At 48.7% G+C, this 22527-nt stretch overlaps 3 protein-coding genes across 4 annotated transcripts in view; 1 reads left to right on the forward strand and 2 right to left on the reverse strand.

Moving 5' to 3' along the window:
- tpp2 (tripeptidyl peptidase 2) overlaps positions 1 to 8289 on the forward strand; it is an 18185-nt gene extending 9896 nt beyond the window's left edge. The window contains exons 19-29 of one of the 2 annotated variants that reach the window (XM_084446990.1): positions 1047 to 1143; positions 1224 to 1361; positions 1925 to 2169; positions 2431 to 2509; positions 3593 to 3631; positions 4127 to 4281; positions 4566 to 4662; positions 4948 to 5078; positions 5568 to 5808; positions 5924 to 6043; positions 6887 to 8289. In XM_084446990.1, coding sequence (XP_084303116.1) covers positions 1047 to 1143; positions 1224 to 1361; positions 1925 to 2169; positions 2431 to 2509; positions 3593 to 3631; positions 4127 to 4281; positions 4566 to 4662; positions 4948 to 5078; positions 5568 to 5808; positions 5924 to 6043; positions 6887 to 6976 — 1432 coding nt within the window. In that variant the 3' untranslated portion in view covers positions 6977 to 8289. The remainder of the gene's footprint in view (positions 1 to 1046; positions 1144 to 1223; positions 1362 to 1924; positions 2170 to 2430; positions 2510 to 3592; positions 3632 to 4126; positions 4282 to 4565; positions 4663 to 4947; positions 5079 to 5567; positions 5809 to 5923; positions 6044 to 6886) is intronic. The other variant, XM_084446991.1, reaches the window with a different exon arrangement.
- A 1483-nt stretch (positions 8290 to 9772) lies between these two features.
- On the reverse strand, positions 9773 to 11516 carry LOC311315821 (protein-lysine methyltransferase METTL21C-like; the record flags this gene model as incomplete). The annotated part of the gene is made up of 3 exons (XM_084446518.1): positions 9773 to 10158; positions 10673 to 10790; positions 11328 to 11516. The coding sequence occupies 3 exons, from the start codon at positions 11514 to 11516 to the stop codon at positions 9773 to 9775; spliced, it is 693 nt and encodes a 230-aa protein (XP_084302644.1).
- Positions 11517 to 11575: 59 nt separating this feature from the next.
- LOC311315822 (uncharacterized protein) lies at positions 11576 to 21885 on the reverse strand (the record flags this gene model as incomplete). The annotated part of the gene is made up of 9 exons (XM_084446519.1): positions 11576 to 11581; positions 12373 to 12731; positions 13218 to 13335; positions 13497 to 13642; positions 14521 to 14662; positions 15482 to 15485; positions 20183 to 20582; positions 21325 to 21442; positions 21763 to 21885. The coding sequence occupies 9 exons, from the start codon at positions 21883 to 21885 to the stop codon at positions 11576 to 11578; spliced, it is 1416 nt and encodes a 471-aa protein (XP_084302645.1).
- Between the last annotated feature and the right edge of the window lie 642 nt (positions 21886 to 22527).

Genomic DNA, 22527 nt, shown 5'->3' on the forward strand with positions numbered 1-22527 from the left:
GTGTATATATTTATATATGAGCATGCATGTATATATTTATATATGAGCATGCGTGTATATATTTATATATGAGCATGCGTGTATATATTTATATATGAGCATGTGTGTGTATATATTTATATATGAGATGCGTGTATATATTTATATATGAGATGCGTGTGTATATATTTATATATGAGCATGCGTGTGTATATGTTTATATATGAGCATGCGTGTATATGTTTATATATGAGCACTAGGGATGTAACGGTATGAAAATGTCATATCACGACTACAGTGACCAAAATGACCACGGTTATTATTATTATTATTATTATTATTATTATTGTTATTATTATCAGTATCACCGTATGTCGAAATATGCTGAAAATGTTCAAAAAGCACTGATCACACATCATTATAATTATTATTCTTTCTCAATCATTTACTCACACCCACACACACACACACACACACACACACACACACACACTTTTTCTCCAATGATGGTATGCCTCTCTTCTTTCAATACAGAAATGAAAGTGAAACTAAACGCTATGCAAGACTAGCCTACAGCAGCAGAACAACTTGTTATTTTACAAGAGTAGGTTACACTGAAAGCTTCAGTTCACGTTATTGACACAAGCTATTAGCAAGTTAGACAGGCAAACCATGACATGTCCTTCCACTCCCAAGTCCTCTTCCCAAGTCCCCATGCGGAAGTTGACTTCAGACTTGGTCCTCTAAGAAGACGGGAAAACCTCAGCAACTCTGCCTTCCGCTGTACTCGCAAAACAACGACAAACCGTGGTTTACCGCAAAACCGATAACCGTTTCATCCCTAGTGCATGCGCACACACACACACACACACACACACACACACACACACACACACACATACACTGTACACGTAGTGTATCAAATTTGTGCCCGCTCGCGGCTGGTGAGAACAGCAGCGTTCGTTTAACACGGGAGCTGAAGTGAAGCGCGGCAGTGAGCGTTGAGCTTCCGCGACCGGTGGGTTCGAGGCGTTAAGGTCGCGTGTGGGCGTGTCCTTCTCCATCAGGCCCGTGAGCGCCAAGACCAAGGCCCTGGGACTCCGAGATGTTCTACCCAACAACAGACAACTCTACGAGATCGTCCTCACCTACAACTTCCACCAGGTACGCCGGATACAGTATTCACGTGTGTGTGTGTGTGTGTGTGTGTTTCTCTAACCTCTCCTTGACCCCTGACCCTGCAGCCCAAGAGTGGCGAGGTGACCCCCAGCTGCCCCCTGCTGTGTGAGCTGCTCTACGAGTCGGAGTTGGACAGTCAGCTCTGGATGCTCTTCGACCAGAACAAGAGACTGCTAGGCTCCGGAGACGCATACCCACACCAGGTAAACAACAACAACACCACCACAACATAGACCCAACATGACCACAACCTAGACCCAACATGACCACAACATAAACAAACGTGACCACAACCTAAACAAACATGACCACAACCTAAATCCAACACGACCACAACCTAAATCCAACACGACCACAACCTAAATCCAACATGACCACAGCCTAAATCCAACATGACCACAACACAACATGACCATATGGGTGTGTGTGTGTGTTTCCATGTATACGTTTGCACATGTATGGGTGTGTGTGTGTGTGTGTTTCCATGTATACATTTGCACATGTACAGGTATGGGTGTGTGTGTGTGTGTGTTTCCATGTATACGTTTGCACATGTATGGGTGTGTGTGTGTGTGTTTCCATGTATACATTTGCATAGGTATGGGTGTGTGTGTTGGTGTGTTTCCATGTATACATTTGCACATGTATGGGTGTGTGTGTGGGTGTGTGTGTGCGTGTGTTTCCATGGATACATTTGCACATGTATGTTTGTGTGTGTGTGTACGGGCGTCGTTCTAAATGCCGTGCTCCCCCCCCCCCCCCCCAGTACTCCCTGAAGCTGGAGAAGGGCGACTACACCGTGCGCCTGCAGGTGCGCCACGAGCAGCCGGCCGAGCTGGAGAGGCTGAAGGACCTTCCCATGGTGGTGTCCCACCGCCTCTCCACCACGCTCAGCCCCGACCTGTACGACTCGCACCGCGCCGCGCTCGCCGCCAAGAAGAAGGCCAACTCCCTCACGCTGGCGCCCGGCGCCACCCAGCCCTTCTACGTCACCGCCCTGCCCGACGACAAGTAAGCGAGGAGAGACCGGAACGCCCTCCAGCTCCACGCCCGCACGCTGTTATACATCCGTGATCGCTTATGAACTTTGAACTCTAGAGTTGATTTTTTTTTTGTAGTGTTTCGGATATGCGGGGTGTGAACTAGTCTGTGAACTCATATCTCCCTCTCTCTCTCTCTCTCCCTCTCCCTCTCCCTCTCTCTCTCTCTCTCTCTCCCTCTCTCTCTCTCTCTCTCTCTCTCTCTCTCTCTCCCTCTCCATCTCTCCTCCAGGATTCCCAAGGGGACGAGTCCAGGATGTTACCTTACTGGCTCCCTCGTCGTCGCCAAGAGTGAATATGGCAAGAAAGCAGTGAGTGGTCCTTCCTGCTGTCAGTCACAAGCTGTGGAACTCATTGGCTCCCTCTTTCTTTGGCCCGCCTTTTGTCCTTTGCCAACCAATTAGAGGCCTCGCTGACTGTTCTTTGTCCATGTCTTTATTCTTTGCCTGTTGCTTCGCTGGGAGCGTTTGATTTAGCTCCCCTGTTGCACCGCATGGGCGGGGTTTTCATATTTTCAACCAGTCCTTTGGTTCCACTGTGCAAACCCCGCCGGTCCAGTGCGCAGGGTGGACTAGATCTAACCGACCCTGCTCTGTGTCTATGTGAGGGTCACAGGGTCAAAACTAGGTTCCATTTGTCTTCCTCTCAAATGAAAGGGGGGGGCAGAGGTCATCTCTCAAAGCTAGGTCTGTGTCGGACCGCTGGAGGGGATCGGTCGGGAAGTCGAGAAACTGAGCTCTTCATCCATTTCCCATGATGCACCTCGCAGTGAGCGGCGACTCTCTCCCGATCCCCAGCGTCCCAATACCACTCCCCTTACAGATAATCTGATTGGACAAATCCAGATTCCTCCATCGTCCCGTACGCGACAGCATCTCGCACACCTGCTCCCTCCTTTCATGCTCTTCAAAGGAAGGGCCCTGGGGGCCACGGGGCCTCCGGGTGTCTGTCTGCTAGGATTTCCTGTCATGGGGCCGTCTGTCTACCGAGCTTCCTGCTTCCTCTCTGCTTCGCCGCGGCGCCCGCGCCCTCCTCTGTCGTAACGCTGTCTGTGTTTAAACCATGACATCCCAACCGTGAAAGCAGGGCTGCAGTTTGTCAGGAGAGTTGAAGGTAGATGTGTTAATAAACACCTACACCACCAGAGGGCGCTGTTCGCTATGAACAGAAATGATCCATTACTTTGTGTAATTAAATCTAGTAGTTTGGTTCATCAGAGGCATAATCGGGGATGATGTCGCTACTGTCCTGCCGCGGTATCATCCTTTCAACTAAAATAAATCAAGGGAGGTAAAAAAAAAAAAGATAGATTGAAAGAAAGAAAGAAAGAAAGAGATGGTGTCCTGGTGTGTGTGCATTTCCTCTCTCTTACTGTGTGTTATTTTAACCACCAGGGGCAGGCTTCTGCAAAACGACAAGGAAAATTTAAAAAGGTACTGAATCAGCTTGGAAAACCACTGTCCAAACCCAGGGGGATGTCACATGACCGTGTGCTAGAAGCTCCGCCCGCTGGAAACAAGAGCGATAGAATGTTCCGGAAGCTCTGAAGAATGTCTTGCGCTTTGTGACGTGTGGTGTTGGCTGTGCATGGGGCTGGATAACTGAATTTGAAGGGTCAGCTCTAGTCACTAGTGGGATAGGAACGTCTCTTCAACCAACAGGTCATAGGTCACCATACATAGTGGTTTGGCAGTAAGTCCGGTGTTTTCTGGTGGTCAGTCAAGCATCATTTAGAGTGTAGCTGGACACTAACCAAGTTCATCCTCCTTTAGTTGAACTTGGTTTAGCCTTTTTTTTGTTTTTTTGCTTTTCCTTCGGCCTGTCCCTCACTAGCTGGGTCTCCATGTAGACGTTGTGGTAGAGGCTTATGGGAAATGTAGTCCTAGGGAGGTCCAGCTGGGGTCAACCCGGTCCGTGTCTTCCTCCAGGACGTGGTGCCGGTCGTCTACCACCTCATCCCCGCCCCCAACAAGACGAAGAACGGAGGAGGGAAGGAGAAGGAGAAGGAGGGGGAGAAGGAGAAGGATGTGAAGGAGGAGTTCACCGAGGCCCTCAGGGACCTGAAGATCCAGTGGATGACCAAGTGAGTTCTTCCACGGAGCGGAACGGGGGTGTTGGTTTTACCCTAGGTGGGCCTGCGTTCCACTCTCTCATACTCCTTCCTGGTTTCTCTTGTTCCCGTCTCTCTCTCTCTCTCTCTCTCTCTGTCTCTCTCTCTCTCTCTCTGTCTCTCTCTCTCTCTCTCTCTCTGTCTCTCTCTCTCTGTCTCTCTCTCTCTGTCTCTCCCTCTCTCTCTCTCTGTGTCTCTCTCTGTCTGTCTGTCTGTCTGTCTGTCTCTCTCTCCCTCTCTCTCTCTCTCTCTCTCAGGCTGGATACCAGCGCTCTCTACGACGAGCTGAAGGAGAGTTTCACTTCCTACCTACCCCTGCATGTCCAGAGACTGCACCAGCTAGACTCTGAGAAGGTAACACACACACACGCACACACACACACATACACACTCTCACACACACACACACGCACACACACAAACACACACACATGCGCGCGCACACACACGCACGCACACACAAACGCACACACACACACACACACACCCCCACACACCCCCACACACACACGCAGGCGCACGCACACATCCACACGCACAGGCACACACACGCACACACACACATGCTCTTTGCATGGCGTATACATCCGCGGTCCTCTAGTCGTGTCTAAGCCCCGCCCCCTGCTCCTCCTCCTCCAGGAGCGCTCGAAGCGTCTGGAGGAGATCGTGGCGGCGGCGGACATCGTCCTGTCCCACATCGACCAGACCGCCCTGGCCGTCTACCTCACCATGAAGACCGACCCGCGACCCGATGCCGCCACCATCAAGAGGTAACCCCCCCCGTAGTCGCTGACGACGCACACGCCTCCCTATGTTTAGAGGAATTTGATTGGAACATTGACAAGTGGACGGGTTTTAAGAACTTTAGACAGATTCGATAGAAGGATAGCGTTGATTGACGGGTGGATGTCGTGAGATTATTGGCCTAAAATCTAAGGTACTTGTTGTCGTCATTGCACGTGACCTACCGTTTTCCAGGAAGTGAGAAATTATATACTTTGATATAAGATTACAACAAAAGTACAACTTTGTATTTTCTTGGGCATACATCGTTGAATAGGTGAACACTATCACCAATTATGTAAACCAAAATGGGACAGAATGCTTTTTTCATTTCTGTGAGACTTTAATATGACCTTTTATGTGTTTCTTGCAATTTGTCTTGATGCTTTTAATGTCTCACGTGAAGCACTTTGAACTGCCTCGTTGTTGAAATGTGCTACAAATAACCTTGCCTTGCGTGGCGCCGTCTTTTCCAGCGACATGGAGAAGCAGAAGTCGTCCCTACTGGACGCCATGTGCAGGAAGGGCTGCGCCCTGAGTGACCAGCTCCTGCTCCCCCCCGCCCCCCAGGACGGCGCCGGCGCCCCGGAGGAGGAGGCGGCCGCCACCGGCGAGGCCGAGGTGGGCAGCTCCGACGACCCCCCGCGGGACACCGCCGGCGCCCTCAACAACACCTTCTGGGAGGTGCAGAAGTGGGTGGATCTGACCGACTCCAAGGTGGGTTACGGGCGGGTCGCGGATATCACATACGAGTCGGTGGACGTGAGGCGCGCTTGATTTAGCGCTGCGGGCGGCGCGGAGGGGCTGAGTTGTGTTGGTTGACCTCTTGCAGGTGTTGACGTTCTCGTACAAACACGCGCTGGTCAACAAGATGTACGGAAGGGCCTTGAAATACGCCTCTAAGATCGTAGAGGACAAACCCAGCAAAGACAACCTGAAGAACTGCATCCAGGTGAGATGTTCAGTCTCCGACAGCACACACACACACACACACACACACAGGCCGTGTTGCTTAGGTTCTTTACCGTACTGTACGTGTCTTTAAGGCCACACCTGTTTTATAGCACTGTTTTATAGCACTTTTGAGACTTTTTTTCTAAATGTAAAGTGCAAAACAAATACATTTTATTATTATTATTATTATTATTTACACTGCTTGTCTTGATGCCCAGATCTGATTTTTTTGCCCATATCCATTTTATTTTGCCCTCCTGCTTACATATAGTTTTAAAAGTGACCCATATCAGATACCTGTACTTACACATACATACTATCAACAACCCCCATGTGTACACGAGGGTTTGTTTACCTTGGTTACCTAGCAACCGTAGAAGGGGCGTGCACTACGACTATTGCCACTCGTCCTCCATTATCTTTTTAAGCGGGATAGTTATGACAGGCGTGCATGGATGTGGTTGCGTTGTGCGCGTGAAAGTAACCTTATATACGTCATTAAAATGCGAAAAAGTCGCATTTTCAATGACGTGCGAATCGCAATGACTGGGAATGTCCGTTCTGTCCGCTTAGACGACAGTCGCATTAGCAGATGTCTGATTCATATCTGATTTATTTCCACATATGAGGCCTGAAACGGATCTGAGAATATCTGATTCTATGCGATTTTTTCCTGCTTAAACGTGTGTAATACATATCTGATATGTGCCACATATGAGCAAAAAATCTGAATTGGTTCACTTCAACCAGGCAGTGTACTGTGAATGCAGCCTAAGACACTTGTGTTTGATAAAAGATAGCTGGCTTCCTGTTTTGTGACCTCACTTCCTGTCGTTTATAGCTGATGAGGCACCTGGGATGGACGCACTGCGCCACCTTCACAGAGAACTGGCTCCCCATCATGTACCCCTCAGACTACACGCCCTTCTAAACACACACACACACACACACACATATACTCACACACACACACACACACACACACACACACACACAGGTCGGGTCGCATGTGGCCCACACACACGATCACACGGGCATCACATCTTTCAGGTTCACATGATCACACACGTCTCACCAATCAACCAATCACGGTCGAGCGTCCTCGCGGGGTCAGAGGGCACTTGCTCCGCCGACCCGGAGAGGAGGAGGCTACCGTAGAGGATCGGGACGACCCCCCCAACGACCCTGGTGCCACAGACTCCACCACCACTCTCTCCAGCAGGTGCCTTCCAATCAGTACCTCTCCTGAGGTCATGTGATCCTCTCGGCCCCGTGTCGAGCGCCGGACTCTCTCTCCTCTCGTTCGCTCACCTCCCCTTCGTTTGCGCTCACATGTAGACTGAACCTTTTGTGGTGGGCGGGGTCTGAAGAGGTCACTCCAACCGCCTCGCACAAACCTCGCCGTCTGTCCGGACGTCAGTGGGCGGGGCCGTGGGCGGGCGTGGAGACGTCAGGGGCGGGGTTTAATCCCCGGCCTAGGATCAAGCCTGGGTTCCATATTAATCCAGACCCGGTCTTAATCTGCGTCCGGGACTCCTCCCTCAGTGTGTACAGATTGAGATGGATGTGTGTGTAGATGACCGCTTTCCATCTGGAAGACCGTTAGGTTCCCCATCTCCTCCCCGCAGACCTTCTGACCGTCGGGTCAGTCTGTACGCGCTGATCAAGCTACTTTTTTTTTCTGTAGAAATGTACATACACGCATTAGAGATGTACAGACACTTCATCATAACGCACAGTATGACAAAGAGGCAATATATAACTAACACGGGGAAAAAAGTATTCATTATTCTCCCTGCTGTATTTTAAATGTATGCATGTCGAATAGACTAAAGGAAAAGCTTCGTTTCTAAACCGATCGCTTAATTTTAGTACGGATACCTTCGTAGAGATCTTTTTTTAAATCCGCGTAATCCCTCGGTCTCTTAGTCCCCCATAGTCTGTCTGGCTTCGTGTACTGTATGTGATTGAGAGTGTGTGTATACATACCCGTGCGTGTGGATTTTGTGTCAAATTAATGTCTGTGTTCTTTCATTGCTGTTTACAAAATACTCTCGTAAACCCAAATAGCCAATCTGGCCTTTTGTTTTGGCGAAGCATGTTTTTCTTTAACGTTAACGTGTTTCTCTTTGAGGAAGACGCTAGGGTTGAGGACTTGGCTCAAAGGAAACGCATCATATCACACAGGTCAGAGTCCCAAGATCTAAATGTATCATGTCCTTGAATAAAGAGTGCAGGCAGATGTCTTTGTCGTTTGAAACCTGGTTTTGCAGCATAACTGTGTAAAGAAATGTCCACAATGGCCACTATTATTATGGTTGGAAGAAAATAATTGATTTGACTGATCTGTCTTTCCTCAGTGTCCCTCCCTTTCAAATCCACTGACAATTCATCAATTCCCTAAACGATCCTTCACACACTCTCAGTCCCAAAACAATACCTAGCCTGTACCGTAGCCACCATACTGTCTTGTTGATGTGAGAAAATTGGATATGTGCAAATATATATGTGCATCTCCTTCATGTTAGGTGTAATATTCGGCCATCTTGCGTATATCCAACCAATCCCCTCAGATCTCTGGCCAGGTTCTTATCTGGAATTAGGATTGTGAGCTTGGTGTCTTTCCCTGTGTTGTATCCGTCTTATCCATCCCTTTCTCTCCCTCCCTCCCTCCCTCCTTCCTTCCCTCCCTCCCTCCCTCTCAACATCCTCTTCTCCTCTGTAAATAAAGAGGTTGGGTTTTGGTTTCGGACCGACGTTCATGGTTCGACTGTCTCTCGTGATGCCAACGACAGTTCTCCGAAAATGGCCTTAACTTCCACTGAGGGTCTGTACCCGTCCAATGAGCAGACCCCAGTCAGAGCCCTCGTACGTCTCACTCTGCTGGGGTCCACGAAAAGACCTTTCAGATATATTTATGGATGTCTTGTATTTATATTTAGAACTAAAAATATGAATTAGTCAATGCCAATATTTTAAGGGATGTTATGATTTTAAGGATATGTAGTTAGTATTATTTTGTAACCATTCTTCCCAAGCGACATACTGTATGAAAAGTACCTATACCACCTCGCTATTTTGTTATTACAGCAAATGTATGGAATAATGTTCACAACCCAGGAAATTATTCTAAATAAAAAGGATTTGGAAGAATAATACTAGTTGTATTTTGGTCTTTGGTCTTTAACCCTTTTAACCCTGAAAGTACAGTGACAACATTTTGAATATTAATTGGATTTTCCCTATAATACAAGAAAGCGCAGTTTCTCAGCTTTCAGCAAGTGTTGGAGTGAGGAATTTTTTAGATTTGTTAGATTTAAAAAAAATAAAAATAATATTTGTTAGATATTTTTAAAATGTTGCCGGTGACGTGGTCGTATCGAAAGGGTTAAGTGTGACAGTGTGCACAATCCTGATCCCTTCGCCAGCTGTGGAGGGCTACCTGTACCATACACAATCAAGTCATCACAGAGGGCTTGGATTTTACTGTAGTATCAAAATATCAATATCAAACAAAATGTAAACAAGCCAAAAAGTAAACGATAAAACACTAGGAATCACGGCCATGCTTCTGAGTGGCAACTATGCATGAAGTGGGATTAAGTATACTTAAGACCTAAAAGGGAAAAATGACAGGCATCACATAGTGTAGTGTACATCTGACTAATCTAAAAGTACACAGTACAGATGTCCTACAGTGTGTGATAGGCATGTCAGAGACCCACCCCTAACCTCGTGACGTGGCCATGAAAATCTTCACCACTCCCAACTCGGCCAAAAGAGTGGTGTGGAAGGCGTTTTTAAAGTCCTCTGTGAAGTCCAGGTCTGTGGAGAATCGCACCTTGTTAGCCCAAAGCAGTTTGGTCCCGGGCCGACAAAAGTGCTTCATGGTGTCCAGCAGCTCGTTGAGGAAGACGTGGTGGTAAACCACGTCGGCGGCCAGGACGTAGTCGTAGTGATGGGCGGACCTGGGGAAGAAGACGTCCAGCTTGTGGCCCCAGGAGAGCTCGGCCACCTGGGGGGGGTGTCTGGACCGACCGCTCGTGTTCCTGGACAGGTTGGACCTCAGGTTGGACATGACGTTCGACAGGTCAGTGGCCGTCACTGAGGCACCTGGACACAAATCAGATTCTTTATTGCCTAGAACAGAATTTCCCCATGGGGATTAAGAAAGAAAGAATCGATCGTATCTATCGTGCGTGTCTCTGTCTGTCTAACTAACTATAAACAACACGTCTGTGTTGTGTGTACAGTAGACTGTTCTAGATTGACCCCCCATGCCTGTAACCTCTCCACCTTCAATCAATACACCCAAGGCTGAACATTAACACCTGCCACCGGCCAAATGCAGGTAAAATTTCCAATTGGCGACTAGATTTCAGAAGGCTATCTGAAAGAAGAAAAAAAAACTTGGCCGGTAGATTTTGGCAGGTGACTCACCATGAGCCAAAAAGTTAATTTTCACCCCTGAATACACCCCTACAGAGTCATGGAATTCTGAATTGGTAATCTAGTCTGATTAAGGCCCAGTCTTACATTCTCATACACTGTATACTTCAAAGGAGTGTGTAGAGTTAAGAGTTTATGTCTTGTGGGGTATATGGACTCTGTGGTCAGCCAGGCTTACCAAGTAAGCTGGCCACTATGGACACTATCCCAGTCCCTGCTCCCAGCTCCAACACAGTCTTGTCCTTCAGATTGAAGTCCAGAGGGTTGGTCTCTAGGAAGTGACAGAGGGCCAACGCCTGAGTGAGAGATGGAAACATGTTATTCTACCGCTCCTTATTGGTAGAAGAATACCCCCAAAATATGAATCTGAATCTTCCAATTTATTTTATCAAAATGAAAATATCTTAATCAAAAGCATTTTGATGGTTATACAAAGTTTGTGGTTATATTGTGTGGATGCGTCATCCATGTTTCTGTCCTGTGCATTTGTAACCAGGTTGAATTGGTTAAACTCATTCAAAGAGATTCTGCGGATTCATGTGCGACTGTTACAAATATCAAATCAAATCAAACTTTATTTGTATAGCGTTTTTCACACACAGAGGCAACACAATGCGCTTTACAGAGAGCAATGGGAGGGTAGGCATAGGTCCCACCCCTACATATTCCAGAGGGAAGCAAAAAAACAGTTTCACCCGGGGGCCAGAAAAGTGAGCTGTAAAAGTTCTTCCCTGACCTCTCTCAACGAGACGATGGAGCGAGCTCCTGGGACATGTCTGTCTATTGGCTAAGAACATAAATAGGCAGGCTGGCTATTGCACGGTGCTACTCACAGCTGGCCACATCACGGCGCCGTAGGTGTCCAGGGCCTCGAAGATGCTGATCTCCTGTCCTGCGTAGACGTATACGTCTCTCCCATATCTGGTGAAGGGAGTTTGGGCCCAGGATGGCCTCTGCTCCTGCTGGACACCGGTCTCCTTGGTGTCCACCGGCGTCTCCTCTGTAAAATGGAACGATCCCATTCATTCAAACTGATAATGCTGATGGATCATACCATTTTTTATTTTTTTATTTAACCAGGTTAGTTCTATTGAGATCAACAATCTCTTACAAGGGAGACCTGGACAAAGTAGCAGCATGAAACAGATAAAACAACAGAAAACAACAGCAGAGAAACATAAAATAATATTTACAACGTAAACAAACAACTGATAAAACCAAAAACCAAACAACAAACAACTGATAAAACCGTTGGAGTATGTTTGTGCATGGAGTGTGTGTGTGTGTTTGACGGTTCGCCGTCGCCAAAAACTCACCAATGAGGTCTTCATCGGTGCTACACCTGGAACCCGGGTTCTCCTCATCATCCTCATAACCTTCATCCTCGACAGTCCCTCCTCCCGTCTCCTCCGTCTCTCTCATCACCCAGACCTCCGGTCGTCCTTCTTGTGGTCGGGAATGTCTTTCCGTCTCATCCGTCTTTGTCTCTCCTCCTCTCACGACGACAGTCGCGTCCACCTGTCTTTCTCCTGCCTCGTCGTCTTCGTTCCGTTGTTTCTCCGCTAACCTCGTTCGTTGATCGCCCTCCATCCCTCGTACTTTGACCTCCCCCTCCCAGACGTCACGGCGGTCTTCCTCCTCCTCTTCCTCTCCCATCTCCCTGACATGAGGAGGTTCTTGGTGACATTTCTGCTCCTCCTGTTTCCTCTTGTCCCTCTTGACTTCTCCCTGGTCTTTCTGTTCTTCTTCAACCACCACCTCCTCCTCCTCGTCCTCAAAGACGTGTTCTCCTCCCTCCGCCATCTCCTCCTCGTTCCCCTGCGTTCCTCCAAACGGGGGCGATTCGCGTCCTTCATTCCGACGGGTCGCCGTAAAGACCTTGGCCTCCCCCACGTCGGCGAGGAAGGTCACGTCGAAGGTCTTCTTGAACTTCTCAGTGAAGGCCAGGTCGGACTTGAGGCGCATGTGGTTGGCCCAGATCAGCTTGGTCCCCGGCTGACAGAAATGCTTCATGGTGACCAATAGGTCGTCCAGGAATTCATGCGCGTAGACCACATCCGTCGCCATTATGTAGTCATAGCGGTAGACCGACTTGGGGTAGGTACGGTCGAGGTCGTCAGACCAGGACAGTTCGGCCACCTGAGGCCGGTACTTGCAGCGCCCCCTGGTGTTCGTTAAGAGGTTAAATCTCAGATTGCCCAGGATCTCTGGCAGGTCCGTGGCGGTCACCCAGGCACCTGATGACCAATAGCAGATTAAAGTTACAAGTACTAATATCTCAACCCCTTATCAACACTAATCCTAATCCCAACAACACACAGGTGCCAGGTGAACATTGTCAATGTATGGGTTGCTTTGCAAATCATCTGGCCCCCTGCTGATGCATCCAAACGGTTTTAAAGCCCACCTTAAAGTTTTTGAAATATTTGAATTTGAAGTTTATTTTGTTTTTCTTTCTACATATTGTTCACATTACATTGCTAACGATGCGAACAAACTTAAACTTCAAATATCTCAAGAACCGTTCAGTGGATTTTAAAACGGTTTGGATGAATCAAAGGCAAAAGTAGAAAATTTTGGAGTGCCCCTTAAGTCAAATGGTGGAAATCTGAAGCGTTTGCCAAGCAATAGTTTATGGTTCTATCTCTCCAGTGCTCTTCCATCTAGGCCTATAAGTAGCCTGTCCAGTAGGGTTGGGACTGGACAGAGGTGCTCAAACTCACCAAGGAGTGCGGCAACTACGGACACGAGGCCGGTCCCTGCTCCTAGCTCCAGTACATATCTGTCCATCAGGTTGATCTGTTCACGATTGGTCTCAAGGTATTTACAGAGAGCCGATGCCTGTAGGCAACCCGCATCACAGACACTTTGATGATGGCAATGACATTCACCATGATCTCCATAATTTTGCCTCATATAACCTCATATTACACGTTGTGTAGTGTAGAGCCGAGTAGAATAGAGTTCAGTAATGTTGGATAGAGCTCAGTAGAGTAACTCACCGCCGGCCACAGCACACTGCCATAGAAGTCAGTGGACTCGTAGATGGTGATGTCCCAGCCAACGAAGTGAAACTTTTCTCTCGACTGGCTGGTGTATACACGTGGTTCCCAGGCAGGCTTTCTACCCTCCTTCAGCCTGGGGTCCTCTGGGGGGGACGGATACGAGCACACGGTGTCAAACACAGGAGATGCATTTGGGGACCCCGTTGACTTGGTTTTAGAGTTTTGGACAATCAGAAAAGTGGACAGCGCTGAATACAAGTGTAAACGGCCACCAAAACGTTTTATGAAACGTTTCCTCGACCCAGTTTGCCGCCGAGGTTGTCTGGGACGCATTTGAGCACATATCTTTAGTAAGTCTAGTCTAGTCTACATGCTAATGCGTCCTGATGCGTCCCCGACGAAGACGTAACCGGAAAACACGACATCAATGCAGGATCATTTCTCGCCTTTACTGCGCGCTTTTTCAAGTCGCAAATGACTCGTCCTTTCAATCGAAACAGTTGGAATAATCCAGGTTTTCATAAGCACTTTTTTCAATCTGCTCTTAGTCAAACCGACTCAGTATTGATTTGTTTACATGGAGCAGCTGACTGAGTATTGATTTGTTTACGTGGAACAGCTGACTGAGTATTGATTTGTTAACATGGAACAGCTGACTGAGTATTGATTTGTTTACATGGAACAGCTGACTGAGTATTGATTTGTTTACATGGAACAGCTGACTGAGTATTGATTTGTTTACATGGAGCAGCTGACTGAGTATTGATTTGTTTACATGGAACAGCTGTGCGACGCGCATGCGGGCAGGAGTGAGTGAGTTACTATGGTTACTATATACAAACACAAGTGGTCAGCTGGACACGTTTAGAGACGCATGATGGACACGGGTGTGAACGATGATGTGTCTCGCTGTCCACTTGTGATCTGATCGTCCAAAACGCATTTTAAAACTAAACGGGGTCTTATATAGTGTGGTACTGCCGGAATGTATGCGTTTCTGTCAGCCACCTGCCCCCCTTACCTTCTGGAACTGCTTTCCCAGTCTCGGATTCTTCCTCCACATCCTCTTCATCCTCCTTTGCCACCACATCGTCTCCTTCCTCCTCCATGGCAGCACTGTCCATCTCCCCTTGATCTGATGCATATGAATCAGCCATTGAAATCTAACGGGACAGAAAATGTGTACGCAGAAATTCAACAGAAAGACACATTTATATGAAATCCAATCAAACTGTATTTGTATAGCCTAGTGCATTTCATACACAGAGGCAACACAATGCGCTTTATAGAGAGCAATGGGAGGGTGGGCATAGGTCCCACCCCTACATATTCCAGAGGGAAGCAAAAAAAAAACGGGGGCCAGAAAAGTGAGCTGTAAAAATTCTTCCCTGATCTCTCTCAACGAGACGATGGAGCAAGCTCCTGGAACATGTTTGTCTATTGGCTAAGAACATCTACAGAGCAGTAAACATGGGCTAGATACTTCAAAAGACAGACATGACTAACAGGAGAGTGCACAATATACATATCCAGTAGACAGGTATAATATATCATTGTCTAAGTACCTCTCTCTCTCTCACTGTCCGTCTCCCCTAGCTACAACAGTCGAACCCCCCTTGGTCTCAAGCTAAAGGCAGACAACCAAATCTCTAACCCACTCAGAGCCATCTACCATCCCCATTCATTGCCACATGCATACTTTTTCTTAAAACCATCCGACATAAGAAGCTGTTCTACCCAGGCTAGCTCCCGGATGTAGCACCTACCTCCTGCAATCTGTGTCCTTGAAATTGAGTCTGTGTCTTGGGTCGTCTGGTTATGGAGGTTACTGAAGCAGCATCCTCTAAGACACACCCATCATTACACTGACATTGGCTATATTTAGAGGGTGAAGCAATGTGAAATAAACAACACACACACACACACACTCACTTAAAATGTCTGAAAGCACTGCCAAATTTCTATTTGCTCTCCTAGCTGACCGTCCTTCAATACCCAAGTGTCCATGTGTTATGAAGACCCAAGAGATGTTAAAATAACATAACAGCTTTAGCTTTTGTGGTATTGTTTGGACAGATGCATCAAGTGTCATGAAAATGGATTTGTATTGTATGCAGAGTGGCGAGAGTATGTTTTCATGGTCTCTCGAGTTCACCTGTATTGGATATACGGTCTATGAATAGAGAGACACATGCTTTAGTAGTAGGCCAGGGAATGGTTGTGATTCATTTCTATGTCTGTAATGCATCTAACCTTACTGAGCGCTTGGCCAGGCATTGTGTAGCCTATCGCTGGCTCGCTGCAGGCTTGGCATCAGCGCTGGTAGTAGTCCTGATATATCTGACCGATACAGACGCTCATGACAGACAATATCATCCAGCACTCCCCCCCTATCTCCCCAAACTGTCATGAGAGAGGATGGAGCGCGTTTGATCAAAATAGCGGAGGGCTTTTCGAGTTAGCAGCATGCTTACCTGTCTACGTCCAGGGCTATTTAAAAACAGTGTTTGGTGCACGTACATGGATGCCCTTAATTGCTTCTCCAGTGATAAAGTTGTAATACGATAGGCTGGCAAGCAGTCTGGACCCCCCAAAAAAGTCTTAGGGAGTCCTTCAACCCTCATTCCACTAAACCCTTAAATGATTTCATGAAAACAACCCCCAACTCGCCCTATTTCCGCCCCCATTTTCAATTTTGTCCTGTATATCACTTCTCTCTGATTTCTCTTCATCCTTACGCAGGACCCTCTCTGGGTACGTGGCGGTTCGGACACCCCTCTTCCCGACTCCTTGGTATGCTCTGCCCTACATACTGTAGCTTGATATGAGGGGTTGAGAAAGGGTTATGTTAGGGCGCTGGGTGGGGGGGGGGGGGTTACATTTCCATAAATTCCTTGTAAATTTGTGAGGTGGCCTTTTCACCCACGCTTGGACAAATGCATTTCCTGTCCGCTCATTTCTTACCACATGGGCTCACTGTTTGTGTCTACTAAGGTGACAACCCACCATAGTGGAGGGGAGGCAGGAGTCAGCAGATACCAACTGGGGTTTATTGGCCACAAACAAGTGTGTGTGTGTGTGTGCACATGGCCCATATGAGGCGCAAGCTCATTGGCTGGAGCCGCGCTACAGCCAATGACGCGCCTGCACTGCCTTGCGTTTCCTGCCTGAGCTAGGCTTTGCTCTGTGTGTGTGTGTGGCGTTTTCCTCAATCTAGCTATCGCAAACGAGGGCTGTATGTAATGGACCAGGAATGCAGTCACAAGGTTGCTTACTCGACGTCACTGGACCGTGTTATGAGGCTGGTGACTGAAATCCACGGATCATGTTTTAAACCAATAACTCTTCCCTCTCCACCTGGAAGACAACATGACGACCTGGAGGATCACACCATATCAACATTATTGCCTGAAACCGAAGAGGGCCCTCAGATAAACTTAATTGGGATATGATGGGGGCTATAAGGTCATAGAAGGTCATAGAAGGTTCTTAACTGCCCTGGCTGGGACAGAGAGAGGGCTAAATAACACTTCCATCTCGGTCACGATCTCTTTGAACCACTCCCCTCTGGCAGAGGGCTGCGGTCCATCAGGACCGCTACCAGTCTCATCAACAAGACCCCCCCCCCGAATGTCTCCCTCTGACTTGGACGCTGAAGCACATGACCTTTGATTGTATTGTACATTGGATTCCACTACTCATACATAAACACACCACACATATTGTATATAAACACATGCATGCATAAACACATTGCACTTATACATACACATTTATATAATTTTATATTTGGCCTTTGCTTCCTGCGCTACTTTTTTTTTGTCTATTGTTGTCTATCCATTAGTGTTGTGCATCTACAGTCCAGAACAAATTCCTATCATAAAATCCTACTTTACCTGGCAAAAAAAATCTAATCTGATTCGGATTCACAGCAGACAGATTGGAATGAGCTGCAATTTAAACTGAGGATGGGTTGGCTGGCTTAATTCTGCAAAAATGATTAGATTACTAATTGGTTAGACTAGTGCACAGTGCACATGGGCCTGCTGTCTATCTATCTATCTATCTATCTATCTATCTATCTATCTATCTATCTGTCTGTCTGTCTGTCTGTCTGTCTGTCTGTCTGCATGCATACAGATGCATATTGTTTTCCCAAATACTATCAAGCAGTTTTATACAGTCTAACCTGATCCAGAGCGCAGACTGACAGAGGTGTATTCTTAGAATTGGCAGCAAATAGTGCTGTAATTAAACTCGATGCTCGGTGGTTGATGTTGTGATGTGTCCTGATGATAAGGTCAGTGGCTAATGGCCAGGATTGTTGAGGTGTAGGGTAGGAGGGACCCCCAGCCAAGAGGAAATCCTGGGGGAATCCCATGTCTGGCCTTCGACGAGTGAAACGGGAGAGACAGGATAGACTGAGGCTTTTACCGTAGATCAGATGTGCTGCAATATTCATTGACCTTGCCAAAGCTTTTGATACCGTTAACAATACCATTTTCATAAATAGACTAAGCAGCATTGGGGTCATTAATCACTCACTGGCTCGGTTTTCTCACTATCTCTCTCATCGGGGTGCAATGTGTGAGGTTTGGAAACCCTCTCTCTCACCCTCTCCCTGTCACCAAGTGTGTCCTCCAAGTGTGTACCCCAAGGTTCCATACTCGGCCCCACACTGTTCTCTGAACCGCTGACAACACATTTCTTTATGCTTCTGGTCCTACACCCGACACTGTACTAACAATACTTAGGATGGCTTCCTCCAAGTCCAACAAGCTTTTACTCAACTCAACACTGTCTCTTAACACCTCAAAGACTATCTGGTTCTGTCGGAAGGGTGCCACGCCCCCTCCAAGTACCTGGGCATCTGGCTAGACAGCACACTATCCTTCTCGCATCACATCTCAAAGCTGCAGTCCAAGATAAAGGCCAAACTCAGGTTCCTTTTCAGGAATCATCTCACTTTCACCTCTTCCGCCAAACGCACCCTTGTACAAACGACCGTTCTCCCCATGTTCGATTGCGGTGACATAGTACACAGGTCTGCATGGAACGGTACCATTTCTAAGCTTGACACCCTTTACCACTCTGCCATCCGGTTTGCGAGTAATGACCCCGTCAAAACACACCACTGCACTCTTTACTCTTTGGTCAACTGGCCCTTCTTTCACACCTGTCGTAACATCCGCTGGCTCACTCCGAGATCTTCTCCACCTATCAATCAATCAATCAATCAAAGCTTTATTTGTATAGCGCATTTCATACCCAGAGGCAACACAATGCGCTTCCCAGAGAACAAGGGAGGTGGGCATACGACCCACTCTCTACATATTCCAGAGGGAAGCAAAAAAACAGTAAAACAACTCCCTTCCTGTGTCACCTGCTACACCCAAAGCCTGTCACACACACACCACCCGCTCCTCACTCCCCCAATGCCTGTCACACACACACCACCCGCTCCTCACTCCCCCAATGCACACACACACCACCCGCTCCTCACTCCCCCAATGCCTGTCACACACACCACCCGCTCCTCACTCCCCCAATGCCTGTCACACACACACCACCCGCTCCTCACTCCCCCAATGCCTGTCACACACACACACCACCCGCTCCTCACTCCCCCAATGCCTGTCACACACCACCCGCTCCTCACTCCCCCAATGCCTGTCACACACACACCACCCGCTCCTCACTCCCCCAATGCCTGTCACACACACCACCCGCTCCTCACACACCACCCGCTCCTCACACACCACCCGCTCCACACACACCACCCGGTCCACACACACCACCCGGTCCTCACACACCACCCGCTCCTCACACACCACCCGCTCCTCACTCCATATCCAATTAAACATTCCTAAGACCAACACCTCCCTCGGTCTGGCCTCATTCCAGTCTGCTGCTCCCTGGGACTGGACTGCTCCTCAAAATACCCTTAAACTGGATCAACTCATCTCCATGTCCGCCTGTGTATGTGCAATATCTGTTTTATATATCTCTTTTATAAACTGTTACATTTCAATGGTGTCGGCTGCCTATGATTGCTGTCCTCAATACTCAAATAATGCTCATTTGCACGTGTGTATCAAAAAAGTTTATTGAATAAGCAATGATTTATATTTCATAACAAAATGACAGTATACAAAAACTTCTTATATACTTTACACACTTATAATGCTGTGATCTGGAGAAAAAAAGTATTACAGCAGTGCATTTTATCACCATTAAACAGTATTCGCAACACAATAATGATATTCTTTATATAATATTCATGTATAAAATAATGATGAATAGGCAACATACTATAAACAAGGAAGAAATACGTCACCCCTACAGTGTATCTAGAGATGATCAGTGCACACAATTGTTCAAACACACACACACGGGAACACACACACACGCGCACACACACACGCACGCACACACGCACGGGCACACACACGCGCACACGCACACGCGCACACGCACACACACACACGCACGCACACACACACACACGGGAACACACGCACGCACACACACACGGGCACACACACGCGCACACACACACACACACACACACACACACACACACACACACACACACACACACACACACACACACACACACACCCCCACCTCCCTCTGTCTGTCAGGCAGCCTCCCCCAGAGGGAGGGGGCTCAAAGCTCAAAGCTCCCGGGGGTCCGTCGTCCTCCGGGCCTGGTACAGTTTGATGCAGAGTCCCGGCAGGTCGTACAGCTCGTCCACCCGGAAGCGGTTCTGGAAGCGCCCCACGAAGCGGTTCTCCTTGTCCAGCCTGAAGCGCATGGCCCAGAGGATGACCGTCCCCTCCTGGCACAGGTGATCGAACGTGTCCATCAGCTCGTCCAGGTACGAGTGGGCGTACACCACGTCGGCGGCCAGGACGTAGTCGAAGCGCCGGGCGGCCCGCGGGAAGCGCTGCTCCAGATCCCGGCCCCAGCTGAGCTCCGTGACCTCGGGGGGGTGTCGGCAGTGCCCCCTGGTGTTTCGGAGGACGTTGTACTGCAGGTTCGCCAGAACGTCAGGGAGGTCGGTGGAGGTTACCTTAGCACCTGGGGGCGAGAGAGAGAGAGAAGAGGAGAGGGAGACAGAGAGAGAGATAATGGATGAGGAGAGAGAGAGAGAGAGAGAGAAAGAGAGAGGGGGAAGAGAGGGAGACAGAGATAGATAATGGATGAGGAGAGAGAGAGAGCAAGAGAGAGGGGGAAGAGAGGGAGACAGAGAGAGATAATGGATGAGGAGAGAGAGAGAGAGAGAGAGAGAGAAAGCGAGAGGGGGAAGAGAGGGAGACAGAGAGATAATGGATGAGGAGAGAGAGAGAGAGGGGGGGGGAAGAGAGAGAGAGGGGGCAGAGAGGGAGACGGAGAGATAAAGGACAAGGAGAGAGGGAAAGAGAGAGAGGGGAAGAGAGAGAGAGAGGGGGGAAGAGAGGGAGACAGAGAGAGATAATGGATGAAGAGAGAGAGAGAGTGAGAGAGAGAGAGGGAGGGGAAGAGAGGGAGACATATAACAGATGAGAGAGAGACAGAGAGAGGGGGGGGGGGAGATGGAGACAGAGAGATAAAGGATGAGGAGACAGAGAGAGAAAGAGAGAGAGAGAGGGGAAGAGAGGAAGACAGATAAAACAGATGAGGAGAGAGAGAGAGAGAGAGGGGGGAAGAGAGGGAGACAGAGAGAGATAAAGCACGAGGAGAGAGAGACACACCAATTAGCAAACAGCGAAGGCCACCCAAACCACGGAGAGGGCGTCGGCTGGTCAGCAAAAGATTCAGAGTCTGAGTCGTTCAGCCTCACCCAACAAGCTGGCTACCACGGTGACCAGCCCGGTGCCGGCGCCCAGTTCGATCACGTTCTTGTCCGTCAGGTCGTACTGGTCACGGTTGGTATCCAGGAAGTAACACAGCACTGACGCCTGGGGGGCGGAGATCACAATCAATGTCCAATCAGTGGACTATAAACAATTATGTAGAGAGCAATGTTCAGAGGTGCCAACCAATCACAGGTGAAGAAGGTGACAAACATCCAAACTCATACGTACACAGATCAAACTAATGACCTATTTTGGATAAAAAACGACTATTTTCACCTAAAGGTGACAAGTCTGCACCCCTGAATGTTGAAGATAGTGATGATGATAACCCCTAACTCTGTATGCACTTGAGATTGGAGAGATATGAGCAACGCAATATGTCGCCAAGGGTAAGAGAGAGAGAGAGAGAGAGGGAGCCGTACCGAGGGCCAGATCACGGCGCCGTAGCAGTCCGTCGACTCCTTGATGCGGATCTCTTGGCCGGCGAACGTGAAGCCCTCCCACGCCTCGTTGGTGATGAGAGAGGGCCGGAAACGCCGCCTCATGATGGCCTCCTCCAGCTCGCCGACCACGCCCACTGGCACGGCGTGGACGAAGCAAAGAGGAAGTCGGTAGGCGTTAGCGAACCCGCTACTGCTGCTCTCAGAGGCGGGGGTGTCCCGTTACCAACCTCGGTCTAATTTTACATTCGCTCCGAGTCCTTTTTCAGGCCGTACGCCGTGAGGGGCTGACCTGACCCTAACCCACCATTATACTCCCCCTCTCATCACGCTCAACACAGATCCTCTCTCGATCACTTTACTGACACATAGCGCACTCACAACAGAACACCCACTAGAAACACTAGACCCTGCATGTGTGTTTGTCATGAGAGAGATGGGGGGAGAGAGGGATGGGGAGAGAGAGAGAGAGAGGGGGGAGAGAGAGAGGGAGGGAGGGAGGGAGGGAGTGGGGGAGCAAGGGATGGGGAGAGAGAGGGAGGGAGGGAGAGGGAGGGAGGGAGAGAGAGGGAGGGAGTGGGGGAGCAAGGGATGGGGAGAGAGAGAGGGAGAGAGGGAGAGAGAAAGAGAGAGAGGGAGGGAGGGAGAGAGAGAGAGGGAGGGAGAGATGGGGGGAGAGGGATGGGGAGAGAGGGGCAGAGAGAAAGAGAGAGAGGGAGGGAGGGAGGGAGGGAGAGAAAGAGAGGG

This window comes from Borostomias antarcticus (genome assembly GCF_949987555.1).
Source record: "Borostomias antarcticus genome assembly, chromosome: 12".
Lineage (NCBI taxonomy): Eukaryota > Metazoa > Chordata > Actinopteri > Stomiiformes > Stomiidae > Borostomias > Borostomias antarcticus.